The sequence below is a fragment of the Chaetodon trifascialis genome, chromosome 17 (assembly GCF_039877785.1).
Source record: "Chaetodon trifascialis isolate fChaTrf1 chromosome 17, fChaTrf1.hap1, whole genome shotgun sequence".
NCBI classification, from domain to species: Eukaryota; Metazoa; Chordata; class Actinopteri; order Chaetodontiformes; family Chaetodontidae; genus Chaetodon; species Chaetodon trifascialis.
In genome coordinates this window covers 8,641,507-8,658,959 of record NC_092072.1, presented here as the reverse complement: position 1 = coordinate 8,658,959, position 17,453 = coordinate 8,641,507, and the positions used below count along the sequence as shown (strand labels likewise).

The 17,453-nt window shown below is 42.0% G+C and overlaps 1 protein-coding gene across 1 annotated transcript; it reads right to left on the bottom strand.

Annotated features, from left to right (window-relative positions):
* Window positions 1-4: 4 nt before the first annotated feature.
* Window positions 5-17,209, bottom strand: tuft1b (tuftelin 1b). The gene is made up of 12 exons (XM_070984903.1): window positions 17,105-17,209; window positions 6,126-6,203; window positions 5,931-6,029; window positions 5,733-5,807; window positions 5,477-5,542; window positions 5,057-5,146; window positions 4,118-4,228; window positions 2,361-2,584; window positions 2,026-2,131; window positions 1,695-1,778; window positions 1,366-1,460; window positions 5-1,246 (listed from the first exon to the last, which is right to left on the bottom strand). Exons 1-12 carry the CDS (start codon window positions 17,153-17,155, stop codon window positions 1,174-1,176), a joined length of 1,152 nt encoding a protein of 383 aa, XP_070841004.1. The 5' UTR covers window positions 17,156-17,209; the 3' UTR covers window positions 5-1,173.
* Between the last annotated feature and the right edge of the window lie 244 nt (window positions 17,210-17,453).

Below are 17,453 nucleotides of genomic sequence, written 5' to 3'. Positions count from 1 at the left end.
TCGTACATATTCAGTGTGTTTAATTCTCCACTAGGTGGCAGTACAAGGTTATAGTGTAAAGATTGACAACAGATGAAATTTAGGTTTGTACAACAAATAAGTCAGAAAAGCCAGGAATTACATTATATTTGACAAAGTCGACAGTAAAAAGGACACAGACTGAACTTCAATGTATTTATCTACAATGTTCACAGTAAATAGTTTAGAAAAATGTTCATCTTGAACTGCAAAAGAAAATATTTTACAGAGAAAAAGTCCACACGAGCAATGCATACGTATGTTAAGTTTATCAGTTATTATTAAATATGCAACATTTTAGCACAAACAGGATATATAATAAGGGTGCTGAGGCAGAGCTTGGCAGCGTAGATGAGAATTAAAATGACGCTATCAACTAGCTTCTATCTCTACAAGCAGCTTCTAACGGGTATTCTCCAGCATAACTAAAATAAAGAGGGTCAAAATTCTAATATATGAAATAACATTATCACTCATTATATTCGACGCACTCTCATGTCAGGAATATATTTCAACGTTGACACGGCCAACTGCATGCCTGCTATTGGCAATGAGGTGCAGAGCACTGAGGACCCTGAGCCCTGCTGCTGAGCACAGTGGCTAAGTAGGCTGCAGGATGAAGAAGAGCTGAAAACACTCCTATATTTGTCTAAATGTATGTGTAGCAGACATTTACAATGACAGTTTTTAATCCTGACCCACTTGTTTTTACACTGACCTGTTCGAAAAGCTTATTTCAGATTCTGCATGGGAAAGAAGTGGAGGTGGGACACAACACAGGGAACTTTACTGAACTCTTGCAGACAAAAAACTGCACAGATTTGTCAAGGTATCTACGAAGTTCAATAAAACTCTTTGCATTGTACCCCTCCTTCCTTGTTTCCATTTTAGGATTCCTCCTACCAGTGGATCCTAGTTCCTTGTAACTTTCCTTTTTTAGGTTCTGTCTGAAACTGAGAAAGCCGGTAAAGGATTGCAGAACAGCCTCAAAAGTAACTGAGGTACTAACAAAAGACCAATGTGCTTTGTCACCATGAGGTCTGTTAAGCCAGCCCTTTTTGAGTCACTGCAGACCTGTGTTTTATATACTGGTAGGTGGTTAAATATATTTACACTGCATTTTACTTCCGGTCATTCCTTTGGTTGGCAGTTCATTCAGGACTTGATCTCAATGACTTTGATGAATGGGAGGGCCTTGTTGGTCGGTGTCGTCGGTGTGAGTGGTTTACTGTACAGAGGGGAAAAAAAGGGAGATATGCATGTTATAAGCTTTGCTTGGACTTTTGAGCATAGTATGAGTGATAGACAGACACCCTCTCAGGAGGAAACTGGGCAGCGATCGCTCACCTGTAAACAACCTCAGGCTTGTTCTCAGTGGGCGTCAGTGGCGGAGGGTCCTGGCCTGCCAGGAAGTACTCCATGTGGTCATGCATTTCTCTGTTCTGCAGGCAGAAAGGGGTGAAAGACTGAATTAGTCTGAATTAGTTTTTCATGCAGGACAACTTTTCAGCTTTTCACTGATTGGTAAAGTGTTTCATCTATTTTGCAAACAGAAAGTACAACTAAACAAAACTATAAACTATATAAACATGTCTGTAAAAACATCAGTTATAGCGATGATCAAGCCTTCAGTGGATTCATTCAGATTGTAAACACGGTTCTATGAGGCCCCTGACCTCAGCTTCCAGGAAGGCCACTTTCTCCTCCAGGTCCCTGATGACTCGATCTCGCTCTTGGATAACGGTCCGTGAGTTCTGCAGCTGCATTATTGAAAAAACAAACACAAACAAATGATGTGAGATGCTTTGGAGAAACACGGCTCCCTTTTCCAACAGGGGCAGACGCAGCATCACTTATTCATGACAAATGAGTTTTGTTTCCGCTTGGCTCCACTCCCTCAAATCAATTCCGCTTTATGTGTCCGCCTCCTCCAAACCTAATTCCCTTATTAATGTCTTCCCGTGCATCTGTGGGACAAATAGTCAACCTGCTTGTGTGCATTAATACCTGTTCGATCATGTGGCGGACTTTCCTCTGCTGACTCTTTAACATGTCGTCAAGGTGATGAATCTTTTCTTTTAGGATGGCCACCTCCTTCTCCAGCTCTGCACACCTGCAAACACACAAATATATGAGAAAACTAATGGCAAATTTATACATATGAAGTGTAAAGCCATACACTATACAGCTTATTTTGTAGTTTTGGCGAGAGGAGGTCATATTTGTATGATTTGTACTTTACATCCTGGGAAGCAAGTTGTTAATCGATAATCAAACCAGCATATTCATATTACTCTGACCAGTGATTGTACTTTGGCTCATCACTATGTTTCTCGTCTCACCTCTGCTCCTTCTCTCCCCCTTCATCTTTGTCTGCTTGAAGCTGCTGCAGCTCTGACTCCCCCGCTGCCATCTTATCTTTGAGGTTGCTGCTCTCCATCTCCATGCTTCCCAGCAGCTTCTGCAGCTCCTCCACCTGCTGAGCCCTCTGCTCCGACAGCTCCTCCGCCTTCTGCAGGCGCTCAGACTGCTCGGCCAGACGAACGGCGTACTCATTTGACTCGGCCTGTGAGGGAAGCCGCAGAGCAACAACTAAGTAAGCAGTGATGGATGCACTGTTAAAGGCTCTGAACATCCAAACTTTAAACAGGGTTTTTCTTCTTTCGTTCTCAAAAAAACAATCCTGCCACTGTTTTAAAAATAAATCTCTGACCATATAAAAACAAAAATACAGCTGAACCAGGTTCAACAGCATGCCAGACTAACACGGAGCAATATAACCCTCACCTGAACCCTAAAGCCATGTTGGCCAATCAGAAGCCTGAATAAAATGTATTTTTAGTAGGCTACTACAGGTCCAACCCTTAAATTACAAATCCTACTGTGGTGGGACTTGTAATATCACAGCAGGGTACTGTCCAAAGCGTGCATTCTGATGCCTCTATTCCTCAATAAAAGTGGAAGAGTAACTGTACATGTATGTGAAAACATCTAAAAAGTTCTGTCAGCAAAGTTTGCACCAGCACAGCACAAAACCGCCTCATGTAAACAAAGGAAAGAGCACACTCTGTCGTCACATGCCAAAAACACTATCTACACTGCAAACAGTGTCTCTGAACATCTTCACCCTGGGAGGAGTTGTCTAAAAGCTCCATCTTCAGTGACATAAAACTGTGTTTGTGTGGTTAATGAAAGGCTAGATAAGAAAAAGCTAAGTTTAAACAAACGCATACAAGTGGACTCGGCATCAGGCTGAAGATGTTTGGTGCTAAGTCCCGCCCTAATAGGTACAACACAACCAATCAACAGGTGAGGAACAAGTGCAATTTGAACACATCCACACTGTCCTGACAACACAACGTCCAAACATTCAACAAAATCCAGCGGGGCAAAAGACTGTTCTGAAATAAGATGACAGTTTAGTCAGATTATCTGAACCTCTTTAAGATGAGGTAAAAGTGAAAGTGAGAGCCGCTGAGATGTTGGTGTAATCCCTATTTGCAGAACAGCGAGTGCCGTAGTTAAAGTGAAACCAGGGACATCTGTAAACTGTAGTGGATGTTTACAACAGATCGATTGACAAATAGCGTCTCTGTTCACCCTTGCTTTCTCTTCTGAGTACATTCAGCTAGCCTGGAGGTTTGTTTGAAACCTCTCTGATTGTCTCGTGTATTCAGATACCACTTTATATCAGCATTCAAATGTTCACATTTAAATATCTCATTAGTATGTGAACTGTGTCCCAAATCCTTACTGCTGCTAACTAATGCTAATTCTAAGAGGGTGTTCAGTATGAAGTGGAAAAGTGACCAAAAACTAAACTCAAAGCAGCCTGTGATTTTGCAGTGTGCTGTTGATATACACTGTACTCCCACAATGCAATGCAAACAGGGGAGGGAGGGTGTCTGTGTGCCGTGTCCCTGCATGACCTGACAGATGAATGCACTGTGGAGCAAAGACCCAAGCAGCGGAGGATCACGTGACGAGGGATGAAGCTGACAGATAATGAGGGTGATTAAAGGAACAAGAGAGCAGCAGCGGAGTGAGTCACAGCTGCAGACAGGAAATTGTGTCGAGTTACTCGTCCCGTGAGACAGACCTGCAGTCCCTCCTTCTCCTCCTGGTGCCTCTTCTCCATCTCCTTCAGCTGCGCATACAGGCGCTTGGTTGCCTCCTTGAGCTTCACACTCTCCTCCTGATTATCCCCGACCTGGAGAGTGCAGGCAGACACAACGTGACACGATCAATTAGGCTTAATCTGGCAAACTACTTGAACCTGAGGGCAAGACAGGAGCTAACAAACAGATGAGAGAGGTTGCTTGGTCTAGCTGGAGGCAACAAAAGCTTTAGCTGGAGGTTGGTTTAACTGTGCAGAGTAATAACTGTTCTGCCAGCAGTGCAGGGAGAGTAAGTGTTTTATCTCGGGGCTGTCTTTGGGTGGGCAAAATCGCTCCCCAGGCACACAATGCACTTTGCATTACTATATAATCTGACACCACTTAGAATGGAGGGCAGCGTAAACGGACCCCTGCTTACCTACATGCCACACATGCAGGTCACTGGGTATGGATAGCTGCAGCACCGCCCTGCTCTGACACTACTTCCTTTGTAGATAATGGTGTTGTGTTACAGGAGATGTTATGATGTGCCGAGTCTAGAATAATGCATGGGAATCCAATATTGTGTGTGTGCGCGCATCAGTAGCCTCAGACTGTAAGTGAGCCCTGGCGCTGTGTGTGCGTGTGGTAAGCTTTGTCATCAGCTCCAGCGAGCCTGGCACCATTTTCTTCGGAGCAGCAGGCAGCTGGCTGACGTGAGTGGGAAACAGCTGGAGGGCCACGCATTTTCATCCCGTTGTGAATGTTACGCCTGTCATTTAAATACAAATTTGAATGCATTCAAAGTAGTCTCGGCTGAAAGTGACTTCTGCCATTTCCCAGGGTTCATTCATATTAAACCGATGAATAATCACATCACAGGAGCACCAGCAAACACTCTTCTGAAGACTTTAAAGAAGGACGAGTTGTGGTTAGCTTACAAGAATGTCTGACTCAATGAGAACAGTGTTGCCATTGGTGAGGGCTGGTTGGTTGCTGGGCACGTTGACTCTGAAGCCATTGACTGGATACTGAAAGAGAGAGCAGCGGTTGGTTAGTTAGTACAGTATTTCTCTTTTTACTCGTAAAATGATCAAACACAGAACCTGAGAGACATGACTTAATTAATGAATCTGTCAAGAGTTTTTTACATCAATGAAATAATTGTTCTGTAAATTGCAAAAAACACTGATTCTCTAAAGCCCAATGCCACTTCTTCCAGTTGCTTGTTTTGTCCACAATCAGACGATTTTCAGTTTATACCCACAAGAGAGAAGCAGCAAATCATTTCCTGTCGTAACCACACAATTATTTGTCTCATCCCTTCAGCGAGACAATCTGGACTTTTCGAGGGCGTGTACCTTGTTGTTGTTACTGTTCTGCCTGGCTGCCATCTGCTCTCTCAGAGTCTTCAGACAGTACCGCACCTATGAACAAAAAACACATGATGCATTACAAAAAAAAACACGACACCTAAACCACTTCACCTTATTCAACTAAGCCACTTAACATCATCCTAAAAGTAACACAAAAGTCCTAATGCTCTCCACTAGCGGCTGAACGCTGACTCATCGTCTGAACGCGTGTGTTGCTCAGCTCCGTCTGTCACACACTGACCTCCTGAATCTGCGACACCTCGTCCGTCAGCATCCTGACACTCTCCCCTGTCTGTGCGCGGCCTTCAAGGAACACCTGGCCAGTTAGATAATACAGGTGAGCTCAAAAATTGTTCAGACAAGCACGGAGGGCGGACTAGCTTGTACATGCACAGAGCTAAACAAACAAACACAAATACACCAAATCCAGCTCGCGTACCTTAATGACTTCAACTTTGTCTTCTGTGGGAGTGATGAGTTCAAGTGTTTCTTCCTGCTCTTCTGGTTTCTGTGGCAGCACTACTGCTATACTGCTTTCCTACATTCAAAAGAAAAACAACGTCCCATCCAATGCTTTTCTTTGCTTCATTCAGTAAACCACATGACAAAACACATTTCCTCTTTGATTTGGTACCTTGTTGCCGTGGAGCTCTGAGGTGCAGCCTGACCGATCTTGATCTTGTAGAGTGAGTCTAAGCTGCCTGCATCGGTCCTGAAATGAAAGATGAGAGCATAAGAGGAACCTGATGACTAGGGGGAGCGGGGTGGATTATGAGAAAAAACAACCAATGAAGACAAAGGATAGGGGCTCAAAATGAAAGTTATTAGTGAGAAAGTGGGTGGAGCAGGGAGAGAAAGAGGGACTCTTAGCCATAAAACTTCCCCACACTGACGCTCTTCCGTGGATGCCACACAGTTAAGACAGTAAAGCCTAGCAACTGACGCCGAGGAGACATTTCCATTGCATCCTCGGGGCAAACTGGAGGAAATGAAAGCAGTCCAGTCCAGCAGGGGCCAAAAATACCAACACTCAAAATATCTGTGACTGCTGAGTCACTCTCAACTCAACTTTGTCGCCTTAGCGACAAAAACAGACCATGTGAGAATTGTCGAGCCCCTTTTGGGATTCAGTATTTACAGAACATAGTTAGGAAAACATGGGAAAAATCTGATGATCGATTCACTTTAGAGCCACAGACTGGGTATTTATTGTGTACTCTATTTCATCTCATGCTATGCTATTCTATCTTATGCTATGCTAATCTGTATGCATGCACATTCTATTCTATCCTGTTTTATTCTATGCTATTCTGTAGTCATGTGCCTTCTAGTCCATTGGTATGTTTTCAGTATTGTAGGTAGAGTGTGTGCATTCTACTTAACACTCTTCTATTCTGTAGGTGCATCTATTACACTCTATTCTATTCTGGGGACATGTGTCATGGAGACTGACACTGGAGGAGAACTAGAGATGCTGCTTGTTGCTTCCAGTTTTTTTCCAGTAGACTTTGATGCTGTTACATCATCCTTATCATTAATACTGGAGATTATTTCCTCCAGATCCGCTGTGATGACTCATTCGTGGCCTCATTGGCGTCATCTTGCAAAGTTGGTCTTTAACTTTACAAGTGCCCTTTGCCTGCGATCCTGACCTCTTTATAGCTTCTTTATCTGTTGATCATAATTAGATTTTTGGTGCCAGATTCTCCAGTATTACTGTAATGATTATAGCTATTCACATCATAATCCAGACCTCTTCATTTGTTTCACAATACAGAGATTTATAGTAGAGTGTTTCATTCCTTTTTTTATAAGACACTACAGAGTGGAAAGGGGGTAAACAGAGAGCGGACATGCAGCAAAGGTAAGGGAACAGCCTTCGGATGCTAACAGGTACCAGGTAAGCTACCTGGGCACCTTCTCCCAGATATTTAGTAACATAAAGTACAACCTTTCCCCAAAGCAAACACATGCTTTGACTACATAATCCCCCTTGGCAACACCCATTTAAGCAAGCAAAGCAATGGCTCCATGTAAGCTATGTTGCTTTTTCTCTTCATGTGCAAAGAAAACTGAGGTGAGTTATGTAACATGGTTGATTTTTATCTCATCGCCAAACAGAATTATGCTTAATCCTCTAAGCCTCTATGTGGAGTTACGTTCATGCTGACATGTGTGTCTGTGTTCGTACAACATGGAGCACACTCTAGCTGTGGCATGCGCTGTGTCTGTACCCTGCAGTGCACAAGGTAATACCTGGACTGATATTATCACTCATTATTAGGGACGGATGCCTATAAAAACTCTTGAGCTTTTTCTCCTTTGTGGTGCTGCTGTGGGTGTGATCATCAGTGGCCTTAATTAAACTTTGTGTGGGTGTCAGCTACAGAGCAAATGAGATAGCAATTAGACCAAAAGCCAAGGTGCTCAAATGGCACATAATTTAAAAGACAAAAAGGCAAAAAGAAGCATGAACAAAATGTTCCGTACAAGTCTAGACTGTAATTACCTTAACTTCTTTGGTGACTTTGATGGGAATAGGAGGGAATCGCCTGAACTATTATCATGATAACCTATTAAAAAGGCAGAGTCATAACCATCACTGGGTTGGTTCAAGCTGGCGTTGAAAGTCGTACTCCGCTCTCTCCCCCGTCTCCTGTGTGCCTCTTCACTATCACCGCCCAACAACGTAAAAGCCTTCCAAGTGAATATAATATATAGTTACGTGTTGATTTGTTTTTCCTCTGTAGAATACAGCTGTGGTGCAGTAAGGTGCTTACTGGTGTCACACTGCTGGAAGCTGAAGCTTCACTCATAAAAATGTGTTTTCCATGACCGGCTTTTTACTTACAGTCGGAGAGGTATTTTTACAAGTTTCACACGCAGGTGATACTCTTTCATGGTACATAAAATGCAAAAGAAACAGATGCTGCTCCCCTGTCTTAAAGCACGCTATCGGACGCCACAAATCTTCTTTGTAATTTCGCCTGCGTAACATTTTACATTCACTTTTGAAGTACTTCCTCTGTAACATCACGTTTTAATGTCACCCTGTTTTTGGTTGATGTCACTGCAGAAGCATTTTGTTATACTATACACTAGATAAAGTCACTTTACACACCTTTAATTACTCCCTGTGACAAAGATGCCTGTGGTTACAGTGCAGGAATGACAAAGAGGCACTGGCATGTACTCGGCATACCACAGTGTGTTGTGAGATTTAAGTATGAACACGCGGCTGCAGTAATAGCGTCAGTAATCACATGATTTATTGACACCACACACATGTCTGTGACCTGTAGCTTTTTCCTTAGAAGTACTTTCAGTCAAGAAAATTATTCATCAAAACACAATCATAAACACAAGATAGACTGTGAGAAATGATACATTTTGCAATTGTTCCTCACAGATTTTGTTTTACACACGAGGACCATCAGACAACAAAGTTCATTAATTCAGCCACACCTTTTTCCAAGAGAAAAGCCTTTCTCTGTATCACAATTCCAAGTAACAGCGTGGCACGCACTTTTGTGGACACACATTAAGTGCCACGTGAGTCATCAGGCCACATCAAATTGAGAAAGCATCCATTAGGCAGTGTGGCGGTCTGATTGTTACAGCTCTGTGTGATAACCTCACACAACAGCAACAACCAACAACAGAGGCCCAGAATATATTTCTACAGTCTGTTGCACTTATGAAGATGTTAGGCAATTAACATGCGTCATGTGACGCCTGGTGCCTGCAGATGACAGATGAATTGTGAAACGTCCAGAATGGTACTAATACTGTATTTCATCATCACCTTTCTGTAGGTGCAAAAAACACATAAATTCCAAAAGGCTTTGTTACATCCTGCAGGAGTCAACTGTTAAAAATCTAAATGTTACTATGAAAAGGGGATCGCATAGAGCTTTAATGTATGTGTGCATGTGTGTGTGCGCGTGTGTGTGCGCATGTCCATTCATTAGGCTGTGAGTTATATTTATACAAATGAGATTTCTCCTTTGAGCAGAGCATTGTTGTCTGCAGGATTCTTATCCAATTCAAGTAAATGACTAAAATAGACACTTCTGTGTGCGTGTGTGCCACACATAAAATAAACCTGCGTGTGAATAGGTGGGAACAGTTTATGGTTTTAGAGTTGTTGTTTTTTTTGTGTGTGTGTGTGTGTGTGTGAACATTCCTACCATGTTGACACACATACAGTACAGTAATGTATGGCTGAAGAACAAAGAAGGGGAACCCAGCACGTCACATGTCGGCTACACATTTTGTTACTTACATAAGCAACCAGTTCTCTGCTCTGCAAGTCAAACATCAGGCTAAATGGTATAGCTGGAAAGACAGTCCTTTGTTCGTAATTGGTGCGCCTGAAAACCATCAGAGCCGAGGCAGTGACAGGCAGGTCAACATTTCACTCTGTGATTTGAGGGAGCAGCAGCTCGAGGGCTTCTCTCAAGCAGAGAACCACAGAGGATCGTGGGACAGACACACCCTGGGTGGTGCTTACCATGGAAACTCTGCACGCTATGCTTCTGTGGTTCTTTGGAAGCCTTTTCATGTTTACACGTCAGGCGTGTGGCTATACTAATCAACCAAATAAGCACAACTGCAGAACAGGTTACAGATAACAATCTAATATGCAAATAAATAACAGATAAGTATCATGCAAATTAATCCTGAGCGGTGCCCAAACTTATGCCAAGTTCGAGCTTTTTCATGTGCTGTGCTGAACGGCTGTGAGGAGTTATGTCTTTCCCTGGGAAGGATCCTGTGTTTCTGTGTGTAAGCACAAATTAAATACATGTGGGAAACTGCTGACTACAATGTTGCCCTTACATAAGAATAAAAAAAAACTTTGAACTCTGTGTAAAACATAAATAAAAAAAGAGTGTGTTAACTTGCTAATCCTTTTTGACAGATACTCAATTGAAAACATTACAAAGACAATCTATTTCACTTTTACCTCATCAGTTTCACACGATTGGATAAAGGAGATTACGGCATGGGCTCCGGATCACTTTGTAAAACTGTTGCAAATGACTGCACTCTGTTTTTATTTACATTTTACACACAGTCCCAACTTTTTAGGAATTGGGCTTGTAGGATCATGTGGTGGTGCAGACACTGAAAGCTCTACACCAACCTCTGCTTAACAATAGGAGTCCTGGACTGATCACACTGCAGTCGGCAAACAGGTCAACTGCACGGCATCACGAAAACAGTCCCAAAAAATGATTATGGATGAAATAGAGGTCGATTAGAAACCACTCCTACAAAAAGTGATTATTAGCTGTCATTACAGGCCACTGGTCTGTACATGTGCTCATGTTCCGAGGTGAAATTTAACACTGACTCACTGCATACCTTTGCAGTCCTGGCCTGTCCAATTAACATCTGAACAATTGTTAACTGTTATTTTGACCTGATGTAACAACTCTTAAATTCATGTATTGACAAGAAAAACACAACAGACTTGAGTAAGAAAATGTGGTGAATGACGAACACGAGGACATGAGGGTGTTATTCTAAGTAAACTGGTTATACCGCCATATCGCCTCAACTTAATACCCTATTTGCTCTCTGCTGCACAAACGTGCAAGCTCACACTTTCATCTGCTCATGACATTCACAGTGCAATAACTATCTGCCTCCACTGTAGAGGCAAACAGAGGCTCCACTAGGCTTGTCCATGCAGCTAAGGGAGCACTCAATTTCCATTTCTGCCATTTACCATCTATGAGGAATAACCTCAAATACCAGTTAGAAAATGGAAAATAAAGTCTGCAGGGTTACATGGTATCCATATCACTTATATAATATGTGTGTCATGTTTACATATAAACTCATTTCCTAATACGATCAATCTCCGGGTTAAATAAATCTAATAGAAATGGCTTCAGAATTAATAACAGTAATTTAGGTGTTCCGCCGCTGCTCCATTACAGTTGATTGAGTGTCCCTCTGAGGTATGAATCTACGTTAATCAGATTCTCATTTGATCAAATCACAAGATAAAATTATAGTTAAACACTGTACGTCTTGCACAACACTGCAGAGAAACTACTCGCATTTGTTTACAGCAATAAGGTAATTAGTACACAATGATTTATGAAAAAAACTGCATTTTATCAAAACAATGAACCAATTTTGATGAGTCAGTAGTATGTCAACATTCGTCCAAATGTGTCCAAATTGGTGTCCCCAAAATAACATTTAATAGATTTTTATTTTGATGCAGAGGCACAAATGAAGTGTTTAAAAAAGGGAGTTAAACATTCTGGTAAATAATCTGCCACAGAGGACACCTACTCAGTAACTTTCACAGCTCAGCTCTTCAGCTGCAGCAGCAGGCCCTGAGGGAGGGTCTGCTTTCTGTCTCCTCTGTCCTGCTTTTGCCATATCAGATAATGGGGCAGGAGGACAAAGCAGTCTTACTCTTCTGTATCTCCAATCTGCTGGTCCTGAGGTGGGAGTGCCATTATGGAATTCAAAGTGCGGCAGAGCACAAATCGATAAGTTGAAGAGTAAAGTAAGACTGCAAGTAACTGTTATTTTCATGGCTAATTCATTTGCAGATCGATTTCTTGATCGACTGATTGATGGTTTCATATATAAAATAAGAGAAACTGTCAAACAACTGTCCAAAATCAAGAGATGTTCAGTTTATCACCACATGAGACAAAGACCAGCATCCAATCAGCATGATCGACAGGCTGGAACTACGTGATATTTTGTATTTTGATTGAGAAATGACTTCAGTGACGAATCCAATTGTCAAAATCATTTTCTCCTGATTGACTAATCAATTATTCAGCGAATTGCTTCAGCTCTAAAGTACAGGGATTTAAAACTGAGCTGATGAGAGAGAGTAGAGTGCATAGGAATCACGTCGTTTGGAGTAAAGACTTGAATAGTGAAAGTACAGGATATAATATCTGATTATCTCTGACAGTCAGGCATTCAGAGAAACCAGCAACACTCTTCATCAGACTGTCTGTCCAGCATGACTCAGGGTTACTGATTTGGAGGTGATATCACTGCTTCAGCTCAGTGTCCCGGCTACAAGAACATCCACATACAGTCAGTGACCTCCCACAATCAATACAGGACCATCCAATCCCAGTCATCGAGCTACAAACTCCTCCATGACCCTTGTGTGCAGATTCAAAGATGATCTCAGTGCTGTACTCAGCTGTACAGGCTGACCAATACTGAAGAACAACGAACAGGATCAACCAGAAATAGCTATTAATCTACGTATGTGCGAAAGAGAAATGAAAATATTTGTTTATGTCCAAAGATAGTTGATGACTATTGTTGATGTCCCAACACCAGAACCTAAATTCCAATTCCAAGTGTCAACAGAGCTCACAGCAAAGTGTGAACCCCATCTGTCTGAGTGTAGTCAAAGTAAAGTGGTTTACTGCCAAGCAACACGGCTCCACATGCTACGAACGATAAGAAAAGCCATAAAACACTTAAAACAAGATGGTAACTTGTCGCTATCAGCAGTGCTGCTCCAATCCATCAGGTCACACATTAAACATTAAGCCCGATTTCCAAAAAGGTGGGACGCTGTGTAAAACAGAACTAAAACAAAATGTGATCATTTACTAATTGCTGAAAATCCAAACAGTTCAAAGGCTCAAGTCGTTCACAGGCGAGGATGGAGCGAGGTTCACGCCTGAACACAATTCGTTTACAAATGATCCCATTCTGTTTTCATTTATCTTTCACTCAGCGTCCCAACTTTTTGGCTGCGTGAACTCTTCCCCTCTGATTAATGGCAACAGCGTGTGTCACCAATACAACATAAAAACTGAATCACTCTTCTCAAAGCTCGAAAAAGTTTTAAAGTTGCATTTTATCTGACATTCAGGTGGTCTGTGACAAACAAAGAATAATGAAGAAGAAGTCACATCCATTCAGACTGAACAAAATGATGTTTGTCTTCAGTTTTTGAGTATGGGAGAATAACTTCAGTTCACCATGACGACATACCCAAATGAATCACACAACCAAACACCTCACTGTAATTCATAAAGCAGACAAAACTACAGCCACAAGTACCATCAAGCACTTCCCACGGGATGAACCCAAATGCAAACCCTTCACGTTATCTCACGTAGGATCACGCTGATATCTACCTGGGCAGACGAAGCAGTCCGGGACTCTTCCAGATGATGTTCAGGCAGCAGTGATCCAGACTGTCTGCGTCTGTGTGACTAAGTGCGTGGGAAGCCGCGACTGTCTTGCCTTACATGGCTGGGTGAGGCTTCCACCAGCTGCCCAACCCTTTTTCCACCAGACTGTTCTCCATTCAGTGAGCTACAGAGCCAGTGCAAGGACGCACACAGTTACTAGCCTCCCCTGCAGGACTGAAATGTCAAATACACAATGGAAAGTACTCGAGGGAACATTTCCCTGATTAGATTATACACAGTCCTGAACGAAGAGGGTCGCAGACAGTGAATCTAAACATTACGAAAGCCACATATTATCTTTATAGTTTGATAATCAGACTGAATTCCCATTTTGTTGTTCATATTTTGCTACAGGAGGTCTCAAATTAGACTATCATCTCCATCAAACAGTCATTCAGGGTAAATGCGTGACTAGGTTAAACCTCAACGCTCAACTGTATGCAAATATACATGAACACACAACTTATGTGGAAAAATAAGTGACCAACAGATAAAACTGAGCAGTGACGACGGCTTCATTTATCCTCCATGTGGTGACAGCGGTAGGTAGCAGCACCCTGGGGAATGTGTGGTCCGAGTTATATAACAGAGATTAATGAAGTGTCTTTATATAACCATTGCTGGCACAGTGAGTATGCGCAGTGTAAACAAAAGTGTGCAAACAAAAGTCAAATGCCACAGTCCAAATATGTTAACGTCTGTGTGCCAATGTGTCTCCAACTGTCTGAAACTTCACAAGTTAAACTTCCATTACCGAAATGATCTTATATCAATTTAATGCGTAGTACAGGGCTGCAACTAACAATTATTTTCATTATCATATCCAAACAGGTGTTTCTGGAGGACTGAACAACTTTCCCAGACTTCTGCTGACTCTCTCCCAACTTGTTCGAAACATGTTGTTACATCAAATTCAGAATAAGCATATATTTACAAAAAATTAGTGATGCTGAGGTGAAACATTAAATATATTGTCTGTATTGTTTTCAACTGAGCACATTTCAGAAAAGATAATCGAGTTATCACATCATGATTTATATGTTTCACACAGTGTGGTTAAGTCTAAATGTATGACATCACCTCTCACACAGTATACCTCACAGTTTTGTGTTTTGCGTGTTTCTTTATCTTTTACACAAAGGGTAGACATCGTGTAAAAGAGAGTTTGTGCAGGTGTGTGCTTAACACCCTGTTTTGTATAAAGCTACTTGTATATGTTTATAGTTGCTTGTCCTTTTGTGGCTATGTGAGCAGAGCAAACATGCCATTTAACAACGTCAGCGTCACACACAAAAGCCTCAGGGTGAATCTCTCATATGTACCTGACAAAAAAAAAAACCCACACAACAAGGTAAGCTATTTTAATAATAGCCTTGTCTGAACCATTCTTTCTATGCCAGCATGTTCTCACCCCATGACAGAACATACATTGACCTAGATGTCATTTGTCAAGAAAAAACAACTTAAGTCCTAAATGTGCTGAGGTGGGATGAAACAGGTTTCCTCTGGGAAACTGTGGTTTGCAGAGCAGCACGCAAAAGAGGTCAAGGCTCATGTTTACAGTGAGATTACAGGACTCCACAAAGAAACCACCAGAGAATCATTTGTAAAAGAACCAGTGAATTCATAGAATCAGTGTGATCAAGTCAAGTTACTTTGTATAGTTTGTACAGAGCTGTTATTCATTGCTACAAAGAGAGATAAAGGTCTGAAAAGCCTCCTCTAATCATTTATTCTTCTTTCCTTTACCACAGTTAGAGCCCATCAAAGCTGGCAGCTGCCACAAATTCATTTGAGATGGGTGTAATAGCCCACACTTGACTATGTATGACTCCTCTTCCTGCCAAATATCTGTATAAACAAAAGATCTGTTCATTCATGCCACCATCCTGGCACGCAGGTATCATTACAACAGGACATAACACTTATGAACTCAACGGTTTAGGTGTAGGAATTACTTTCACCATGATAAAAAAAAGAAAAGTTATGTAACATTCAACCTTTCATTTGATGAATCCTGATTCAAAGCCAGCACAGGGTAGCGTGTAATGACAACACTGTGCAACAAAGCAGATCACATGTTTGAGTTTGATGAATGGTGCCCAAATAAGACTGGGGCAGGAACCAAAACCATTATTTGACTGCCAGTGGAAAGCAGATGCATTCACTTAACTGCTCAACTAATAAGCGCTTTCTTACTGACTTGTTTGGAACACTTTGAAGTTTTCTACCTTCCAAAATATCAGGTCAGTCAGTCTTCTCAACAGATCCTTTACAAAGGATCAACTTAAGAAAATTCTGGGCCGGCACACAAAGCTGCAATTATTTTTTAAGCAATAAAAACATGGCTGGAGGGCACGGTAACTTCGCTCACTTCTGATGACCTCTGAAGCAGAGCGCTCAGCCTCCACTTGTTTCAACACATCAATTCATTGTTTTAACAAGTTGCAGTGAAGAGCAACCGCTGCGGTGTGCTGCCTTTTCCTCTCTGTGAGGACACGATCAGCAGTATGATGGGATATGAGCTCCACACTGACTCTCCAGTGGCTCCAGTGAAAGTGTCATGTACACAGTGACACACACAGTCTGTGGGGAAAGCTGATGATAAGCATTCAGTCAGAGTAATCCTTTGTGATATTATTGCACAAATGAATAATAGTTATTGAATTCAGGGACCATTAGGCAGTACTTTGACGTTTTTCAGAGGACAAGGGACGTCAAGTAATTCACTTTGCTTCTTAAATTGCATTCATTTGATTTGAATTCAGCCATGTTTTCAGATATTAGGACCAAATTATGTCACAATGTACAACTAATCAGACTGACATCCAGCACTCCCAGCAGCCACACACACACACACACACACACACACACACACACACACACACACACACACACGCACACACACACACACACACACACACACACACTTGAGTTAATGCTAAATCACACAATGTGCCACATCAAAGTGTCTCGTTCACATGTAACACTAAACTCTTACAGAAGAAAGACTTACGAAAATCCACAAGTTTGGACACATTTTTACTTCATAAGAACAACTTGTATTGTGACGTTTGATTAAAACAATCTCATTTTAAACATCTCTTGTAAGTTATATCTATCAATTGACTAATTTAAAAAAAAAGTCCCTCAAAAATCTGTAAAATTGTCCTCAACGGTCCAAACATTCGCTAACATTAAGCTAGCTAACATCATCTTTCATAGCTGTGGACACTTTTTAACTACGTCCACTGGTGTCACAGGACAGACAAAGAGACATTAAAGTCACTATAATGGTATTATTGAGTACTACAGACCCATTTAAGTTATGTTTTCCCTGTCAGGGAGTGAACTTGTGTCCCTCTGGGTGAAAACATTTAAGCTAGTTTTACTCATCACTCACGTTAGCCTCGCTGCCTCCATTGCTCACCGTGCGCTCCACGCCGACGCTCATCTTCTCAGTTGGGGAAAGTTGGGAAAGTGAAGCCGAGACATGAAAACAAACAAGAAATTAAAGATGTCGACAGTTTCTCTGTCCCGCCTGTCAGTGTTTAAAACATCACATCACATCGCCTCCTCCACAAACACGCCCGCAGTGGAGAGACACCTGGAGCGCGTCCCGCTCCCTCCGTCTGTCCGCCCAGGTTGTGAAGTCAAAGCCTGCGGGTCTCCGACAAGCCTGCGCCTCATTCAGGTGGAATGTACTGAATCATAAATCAGGACGAAGGAGGCAAGTCATTGTGGAGATGTTG

Coding starts and splice junctions, on each gene's coding strand:
- tuft1b (XM_070984903.1), bottom strand. CDS start 17,155: ATGAGCGTCGGCGTGGAGCGCACGGTGAGCAATGGAGGCAGCGAGGCT. Junction 6,204..17,104: donor ATGGAGGCAGCGAGGCTAAC/GTGAGTGATGAG, acceptor CTTTCATTTCAG/GACCGATGCAGGCAGCTTAG. Junction 1,247..1,365: donor AAGCCTGAGGTTGTTTACAG/GTGAGCGATCGC, acceptor CCCTCTGTACAG/TAAACCACTCACACCGACGA.